Genomic DNA, 9,051 nt, shown 5'->3' on the forward strand with positions numbered 1-9,051 from the left:
CCCTGTTTCTCTAGAGTATTTATTTTCATTCATTCGGTCATGATTTTTCCTTTTAACCTTAGGAGATAAGAAAAGGAATTTGTCAAAGGAAAACAAATTAAATATACTCCTAAGAAGAAAGAAATGAAGCGCGTAGCTGCACGCGCGAGAGAAACAGCTTGAGTTGCGCGTGAGTGTCGATTGTACTAAAAAATATAGTAATAAATACCCCCTCCGGTTAAATATCTTGTACGAATAACCACAGGCTTGTTTTGCTTCTTCGACTTCGACGGAGCGTGCTACGAGTGCGACGGCGATGGTGGCGGCGGAGGCGGCGCTGCTGCGCGAGAAGGCGAGCTTGCTGCGCAACTCGATGTGCAGGAGCGAGGCTGTGCGCGACGGCTCGGCCGCCGCGGTCGCCTCCATCGGCCGCCGCATGGCCGCCGTCGACGAGGCCGTGCGCCCCGCCCAGGTTCCGAATTACTTATAGCCAGCCGATGATCCCCTCCACTCTCGTCTCGTCGCACACGCCGCTCCGTCCATCACCTGGCTCGCCGTTGTCTTTGTGGTCTGCAGGCGAGGACGTGGAGCGCGCACAGGGCCCACGACAACGTCGCCAGGAGCCTCCGCGCCGTGGAGGCCGTCGTGCGGCACCTCGACGGCGTGCGCGAGGTACGTTCGATGGGTTCTTCTGCCTTGCTTTCGATCGGTTTGCTCGTCGCCGGCCGTCGTCCTGCGCCGCCGTCGCCGGCGGCGATGGCGATTTCGTCGTGGTGTCTGCTTCTAGACCGGGAGCATGGGTCGACTAGTCGTGGGGTCCAACAGAGTCGTCCGCCCGCGTTGATCCATTCCACGGGCACGGACGCGCTATTTCCGACGCCAATCACCTGGCCTGGGCCGGCCCAGTACCAGTGTTTCTCGGCGCGAGGCCCAGATATGTGTCGGGCCGTCCCAGCGCGTCGTGCTGGGCCAAATGCGTGATCTGTTTCCCGTCGTCTCTCCCCACACCGGGCTCCGGCCCGGCCCCCATTCCCCAGATGGGTCGGAGCCGCCCCCTACTCCGGCGGGGCGGCGACGTGCGGGACGCGAGGGGTCCGGTGGCAGCGCAACTCGCGCCGCCGCCCGACCTGCGCCGTTTGGCGGGAGTGCGCCCCGGCGTGGCACCGAATCCGTGCGTCGTATCCTGCTTCTCTAGGTTCGCGTCTCTCCGCGCCTCCCGCCGGCCGGCGTAATGGTGCTGCCTAGCGATTTTGCTCGCGGTTTCGAGTGCGGCGGCGTGCCCCTCATATCTCGAGCCGTCAGTGGGCTCTAACTCTAGAGTATGTGTTGGAAACTGCTGCAATGCGAGCGTGCACTGTGCCGAAATGGGGGGATGCAGTGCCAGGGTTAACTGACAACTGCCCATTCCTGCAGAAGAGCAGAAATTCGACAGCTCGCGGTCGGCGCGTCCTTGTATTCAACCCTGTGCTAGGATCTAGTCTTAGACTTAGACTTAGTTTGGTTTGGTTATGGTGGACGATTTCCACTGATGCTGCTCGTTTTGTATGCGTGGTCTAACATACTGTATTAGCTGAGCAGAACTGGCCCTTTTATTCTAGAGAAACAGGGGTCACTTTCCCCATGGGCCTTTTTATTGAATGAGAGTATATTGTCATTGTCATGTTGCCAGATCATGCTAATGTTCCACTGAACTTCATTTGTACAGGCAGAGGCGGTGATACTGGAAAGTCCGAGCAAGAGTGTTACTGCATATCTCGAGGCGGTTGATAAGTTAAAAAGCGCCGAGGATTTCTTCACTTCCAAAAGAATCGGTAAAGCCGGTGACGACGCGCTCAAACGTGTTGATGAATTGCTTCACAAGGCAGCAGCCGAGTTGGAGAATGAATTCAGTAGGGTGCTATCAGAATGCAGGTTCAGTTTGTCCATTTGCTTAGGCACATACTTCTCACTTGTGCATACATGATCACACAGGGAACTAACCATTGTATTCTGGATGATTGGCTATAGCAAACCGGTAGAGCTTGAGCATCTTCTCAGCTGTCTTCCAAGCCGTTCATCAGCGAAAGATTCTGCTGAAAGCCAGCCAAATCCGGGTGCGGTGCGCTCTCTTCCTACGCTCGTTGATCCGCGCTACGTGCCTCGACTCTCAAAGTTAGCTCAGAAATCAGTCGAACTTGGTTGCCATCAACAGTTTGTGAAAATATACAGGTGCAAGCTTCTCCAAGTTTCAAATTGCCTGGCATACTTGCAGTGCAGTGTTACCATATATCGTGATTTGCGTGCCCATGATATTTTCCTTCACTCTTCCAGAGATATTCGGAGTTCAACTTTGGAACTGACCCTTAAGCAATTGGGAGTTGAATATGTTCAGGCAGAAGAAGTACAGGCTGCGCAGGCTGAGAGCCTGAATGCTAAAATTGCTCATTGGATCCAATGTTTGCAGATTGCGGTAAGGCTCTTGAATTTTGACCACATAAGGCTTGCACTGTAAAATGATGTTTGTCAATAATAGCTGACTGTTTGTTGAACAGGTAAAGTTGCTTTTTCCTAGTGAACGTGCACTGTGTGATCAAATTTTTCAAGGGAAGCATGCATGGAAAGACCATTGCTTTGCTGCAGCAACATCCAAAACCCTCTTGAATCTACTCAGTTTTGGACAAGCTATTACTGAATCCAAGACATCACCAGACAAAGTATTTTTGCTGCTAGATATGTTTGACGCAACATTGAAACTTCAATCTGAGGTGAATTTTCAGTTACTGGTACTTCATTTGTCTATTGTCGCGAATGCTGTGAATGACACTATTTGTACTTAGACTAACGCTGTTCCCTAACAGAATGCTTGTGTTGTGCATCTATTTCCAGATTCTCTGTGTTGCTTATTACATGCACTGCATACGATGTATGTAGATTATTGACAATAATTGAGAATGCCCATCTGGACCACACACCCTTTATTTCTCTGACAATATTGAAGTTAGACCTTTAGAAAGAAAACATAGGCTCTTATACACACCAACAACCTGTGCTAATTACAAGAAATTTACCGTCTTCAAGCCAATCCATATATGATGAACTGGGTGTAGAAAATATTCTGAAAGATAGTCATATAGGTTTAGGTTGAGAACTGACATAAATTTGAAATATAGGATTGTAGGTGCCATCTAAAGGTGCAAATACCATGATTCATATATGCATGCCCTTGTTTCTTCAGTTAAATGGTGTATACTCTCTCCATTCCTAAATATAAGACCTTTTAGAGATTCCACTATGGACTACATACGGATGTATGTAGTCATATTTTAGAGTATAGATTGACTCATTTTTCTCCGTATTTTGTCTATAGTAAAATTTCTAAAAGGTCTTATATTTAGGAACGGAGGGAGTACTATCTTTGCAGTGAATTTAACTTGTTTGTTGGTCGCTGTTTATCATGGTACATTCACTGCAGTGACTGAACAATTTTGACACTGTACTTGAACAGTGACACCTATTTTTCAGGCTTGTTAAAGCATATGTCCGTATTCCTATATAGTACTGCATGTGTGTGTGGCGTGGCAGCATTTACATGCTATTTGAATGTGTATTTTCATTTGTTGGCTATTTTTAGGTTGAAACAATCTTTGTGGGAGATGAATGTGCTGAAAACCGGAAGTCTGCAATTACTTTAGTCAAATGTTTAGCACAAGCAGCAAAGAAGACTCTCATTGACTTCAAAGACAGCATTGTGAAGGAGTCGCCTAAGAATACGACAGCTGATGGAGATGTGCATCCTCTTACCAGCTATGTTGGAAACTATATCAAGTTCCTTTTTGAGTGAGTGAAATATGTTGCATTGAATATATTTCTTCAGCATGTCCTCCAACACAATGCAGTGCGTTACCATTAACTGCAATATTCCTTAAAACCTATATAAATTTTATGCAGCTATCATTCATCGCTACAGCTGATCTTTCAAGAATCCAGCAATGGAGACGGAACAAAGTCTGGTCTGGTCTCTGAAATCACTGGCCTTATACATGCTGTAGAGACCAACCTAGATGTAAAAGCAAAGCTATACAAGGATCATGCCCTTGGAATTCTGTTCTTAATGAATAACATTAACTATATCGTCAGATCTATCCGCAGGTATATAAAAGGCATACAATGAAAGAAAAATGAGAAATTGAGATCTTATTAATCGGATGGAATAATTATTTTCTTGTTCTCAGTTCAGAAGTCAAGGATTTAGTTGGTGATGATTGGGTTCAAAGACGTCGAAGGACTGTGCAGCAACATGCTACTCAGTACAAAAGAGCTGCTTGGGGAAAGGTCTGATAGTCAAAACCTCAACTTTTGGCAGCACAATGCATGCCCGCATCTCGTCCAGTTCCCATCAACATGTTTGTTTACCTATTTGCACTTTCCTTCTCGTATGTCATCAACTGCAGGTATTGGAGTGTCTCTCAGCTCAAGGTTTAACTTCATCAGTAGGTTCAGCCATAGAAGGTATTGCAGGAAGTGTTGGAAGTATTGGATCTCACAGCGGTACAACTTCCACATCTGTGATCAAGGCGAGGTTAGAACAAACTATCAATGCAATGTGTACTTTACTCTGTTTATTATGTTTTTTTCCTGCTATTTCTTATGGTGTTGCTTTCCAATATTATCAGATTCAAGTCTTTCAACAAGCAATTTGAAGAGGTTTGTCAGACTCAGATGAACTGGGCTATTCCCGACAAGGAGTTACGTGATAACCTTATCCTTGCAGTTGCTGAAATTCTGTTACCTGCTTATAGATCTTTTCTGAAACGCTTTGGGTATTTTTCCTATCTTGCTTGATTACTTTTTGCTTTGTTTTCATCGCAATGTGTTATTATTATTTTTCCTTGATGATCATGGATGAGGTTAATACTCCCTCCTTTGTACTAAATCAGCAACACTTATTTTGGGACGGAAGGAGTAGATTTTTGGGTGTAAAATTTTGAATATTAACTGGCCAATGTTCTTTTTTCTCTTCCTAAAGATTCAATTGTATTAAGTGGTAATGATGCATTTTCGCTATTCTCTAGTCAATCTGCCAGTGTTCAATGATAATTGCAACTTATATACTCCCTCCGTCCCAAAATTCTTGTCTTAGGTTTTTCTAGAAATGGATGTATCTAAATACTAAAACGTGACTAGATACATTCATATCTAGATAAATCTAAGACAAGAATTTTGGGACAGAGGGAGTACCAAGTAAATATCATAACCATTCTGGGCTTACTGTTGTGGTGAATTGGGGGGGCGGGTGATCTATTTTTGAGAAATTTGCTGGGATTGTGTTTGACTATAGAATCGTGTAGTTCTATGGATAGAGGTACCTCCGTTGCAAAACACAAAGCACACATTGCTAGCTTTTATTATTAAATGTGGAGCACGAAAGTTTCTCTAACTTGTAAACTTGAGTCGTATTATCGATGTGATTGCTCCTTTATTTGTCATCCAGGCCTCTTGTTGAGAACAGCCATCATGCTTCGAAATATATGAAGTACACTCCAGAAGCACTTGAGCAAGCACTTGGTAATCTATTTGCAAAGAAGTTACCACAATAGGTGAACTGGGACACTGATTGCACCATGCATTATATTTAACAGTAAGTTAGAAGCTTCCTGTCAATTGTATATGTGCTATGGAGTGTTGTAGTTAGATTATGATGATGATGATGATGATGAGGTGGTGGTGGATGATCACATTATTGCGAATGTTCTGACCTGAATGTTTGTTCCACTCCGCTACAAGTTCTCTACAATGGCTAAATTTTCAGCTAAGCATTGTATATGTTTAGCAAATTTACCTTTTGTCTTCACTAAATCTGACATTCTCTTTGGCACTTGCTTCTGGTTGCTGTCTACATGCACTGCATGTTAATGTTGGTGTTATGAAATCTTCCATTATTTCTTCAAGCCTTGAGGTTCAGATGAAGTTTCTAGGTTTTCATTTTGAAGAAATGTATGAAATATAAAGTTGTAAGCTGCATAATCTAGCTGTGAACTGATGCAAGATAGCAAACCTGACCCTGTGAGATGTTGATCTGCAGTATAGTCTGCAATAGGAAGTTCTCAAGTTGGGTTTAACTCCTATCAACACAAAAGGATACTATAGCAGAATAATAAAGTTTCAATCTAGTTCCATGGATGCAAGGAAATTCCTAAAACATTTTCAAAAGCCCCCATACATGACCCTAATGGGTAGCTAGTAGTAATAAGCATCTGTTGTGGCTTGAAAATGCAGTACATGTTTTGAAATGAGTCGAATGTACTCTTATTTTTCAGCAACTACAACTCACTCATGGCAAGTTTAGCAGAAAATATTTGGTTTTCTATATTATCCTTTGCTCATTTTCAGTTGGTAGGGACCATGTATGGTGTACATCGTCACCATATCCTCTTTCTTAATAATGCACTACAGCAGGAGTATGAGGATATTGGTCACTCGTGGTCCACTCAATAATGGTTAGACCCATGTTGACTGGATGGATAGGCTTGTAGATATTTCAATTGTTTTTTACATAGCTCAAATGTAGTGCGTTCTGGGAGTTTTGAGCATCTGGGAGTTTTTAACTTTAGTTTGAGTCATAAATCTGAGGTCCCAGATGGTGATTACAGCACTAACATAAACCATCAGTTTCCAAACTTCTTTTCCTTCTATTTTGTATACCTTATTTCCTGTGAGTGTACTTTTATTTTGCTTCGAATAAAATGTTATCCAAATTATACGGCGCAAAAGTTCTCTTCTTTAGCACAATCTTGTAGAATTTTTTTTCACCTGGTGCCAGTGTAGTGGAATCATAAATCATTATTGTTATTGTTACCAGCGCCCTACCTGCTCTCATTATTCTAGTCCCTTCATATCCATCCTTTTTAGGTACAATTATTTTGTTTGGTTCTCTCAAGAGTACATGTATGATCCCCACTAATGAAGCGATAACTTTTTCATTTGGTTTTGGATTAACGATGATGCGCCTTTCCACCAACTATTTGTAAGATCTTGGAGCTTAATGTACATAAACCAATTCCCAGAATTATGCTTTATTGCCTTTATGATGGCATTATGGATGATAATCTATATGTGAACTATAAAAAAGAAACCCCCCACAAACTTTGTGGCTGCACCACTTTCTGACGCTCTTCCTTTTTGTCATATATGCTTGGTTCAATTCTCTGCAGGCCCAAAAAATGGTTTGCATTTCTATACCTAATTGTACCTACAGATGAACTTTATTATTCACCAGTACGAGCTTTAGTTTTGGTCTCTAGGTTCTGCTTCTCGGTCACATTTTAATTCATTGCATGCGGCATGGTAACGTAATTTCCCCCTGCTTCTGTAGGAATCTTCATTCAAATAGGAACTAGGGGGATGTTGTCTGTGGACTCGGTCGATCAGGAAGTCATTTTCTGTGCTGTTGAGTTGAGCAGGTCATCAACCTATCGAAGCCAACCAAATCTCAATCCAGCGTTATCGCAAGGCTTGCTGTGCTCCAGCAATCGTGTTACGGGAAGCGTCACATATAAATCTGCATTCAATTCTGGATCTAGACGTTGACAGCAGAGCTATCAAAATCAGTGTGTGGGTCTAGCTACGCACGATGTTTTTGGTTATACTCAGAAAGTAGATATATCAGATAGGGATTTGCTGGAAAAAGGGTGATAGATATCTCACTGGTCGTTTCGTGGTAACATCGCCGCAGCTAATCATGGACTAGGTCTCAGAGCTATCATGGTGTCATGGGTGGAATCTAAACAAAGTTTTGCTTTTTCTGTTTTCTTGCCATGGTAGAACCTGTTTTTATTCTTTGGGAGAATATTGTCTCCTCCTGTTAAATAAACTCGGTGTCGGTTGCTAGTCTCGGTATAAACCGGGTGGCGAACAGGCGTAATCTTCCTGCCTACAGCTTCACACCATGCTTAATCTTACTATCAGAAGTTAATAGCATAGCATTAGAAAGGAAAGAAAAAGTTGATAACATTGTGCAGTTGAGCTTGCTTTTAAGCTTGGCTGATGAATGATGGTTAGTGCGTTAGTGGTAGTCGCATACAAGACATGATAAGCCAAGGGGATGTGAAGAGCTGATGATGATTGCCAACAATCGCCTAGCTACTACTTTGGCTGGCTGTCAATTTTGTGGCGTTAGGATTCGTTGGTTGGAAGCTTTGGTTTGGAATACTTTTTTGCCACACGGCTTGTCATTGGAAAATCATGCCTTTTTTTTCACTTTTGAGAAAGTATATATAAAAGTAGGAGGTTGTGCATCTGTCCATATCTTGTCGTCAACTAATTAACCCTGTAAACGACCGTAATGTGAGCATGACATGGACGGGAGGTTTAGGGTTTGCCTGGTAGTTCGTTGCCTGTTTTTACCTTATCAACCTCGGCCTTTGTGTTCAGTTTCTCCTAGGCGTCCTTGTGATCCCCTTACTGAAACATGACAAGCATATAACCAGAATTCACCAGAAGTAGAACCTCTTGAGCGCACTGCTTCTCCATGAATGGAGATTGGTAATCCAAGCCCTGTACTGCTCTGCTCAAAGGCCATGGAAAATGACCACGACACACACACACACATATAGTATATATTTGAGGGTCTCCCTTCTCTTTTAACTTTCTTCCCTCCGAGGCACACAATTCCATTAGTAGACCATTTGATATGCATGCATGCACAATATCTGGCCTCTGCGTTTTCTGATCATCAAACGGCATCGTGGCATGTTCTTCATTCTGCATGGAGCCCGCCCATGATATGGCGTTAGCAATTACTCTACTGTATAGGATTAGGAAACGCCCGTCCGTCCTTGATTAACGAAAACATGGCTAGCCTAGCCAGCTGCTCCCCACTCTGTCAGTGTAGTGTCCGGTCTCTCTCCGATGGATGGACTTGGACTAGTAGTCCATGTGCCAACAACCACAACTAGTGGTACCCAACCCAAATCAAACCGAGCAAGTAGCTGGCATTGCATCGCCCTGGTTTTGGCACCATTGACGGACGATTCGCACGCACAAACACAAACGTGGTGGTGCTGGTGGAGAAGCTTCCGATTCCGTGCGTCAGGT

At 43.5% G+C, this 9,051-nt stretch overlaps 1 protein-coding gene across 1 annotated transcript; it reads left to right on the top strand.

Moving 5' to 3' along the window:
- Positions 1-235: 235 nt before the first annotated feature.
- On the top strand, positions 236-7,935 carry LOC123428466 (exocyst complex component EXO70A1-like). Its single transcript, XM_045112678.1, has 13 exons — positions 236-451; positions 556-651; positions 1,685-1,890; positions 1,987-2,187; positions 2,290-2,428; positions 2,511-2,723; positions 3,590-3,795; positions 3,907-4,107; positions 4,191-4,290; positions 4,410-4,537; positions 4,632-4,778; positions 5,450-5,596; positions 7,331-7,935. Exons 1-12 carry the CDS (start codon positions 296-298, stop codon positions 5,553-5,555), a joined length of 1,899 nt encoding a protein of 632 aa, XP_044968613.1. The 5' UTR covers positions 236-295; the 3' UTR covers positions 5,556-5,596; positions 7,331-7,935.
- Positions 7,936-9,051: the final 1,116 nt, after the last annotated feature.

Source organism: Hordeum vulgare, chromosome 2H (assembly GCF_904849725.1).
Source record: "Hordeum vulgare subsp. vulgare chromosome 2H, MorexV3_pseudomolecules_assembly, whole genome shotgun sequence".
Lineage (NCBI taxonomy): Eukaryota > Viridiplantae > Streptophyta > Magnoliopsida > Poales > Poaceae > Hordeum > Hordeum vulgare.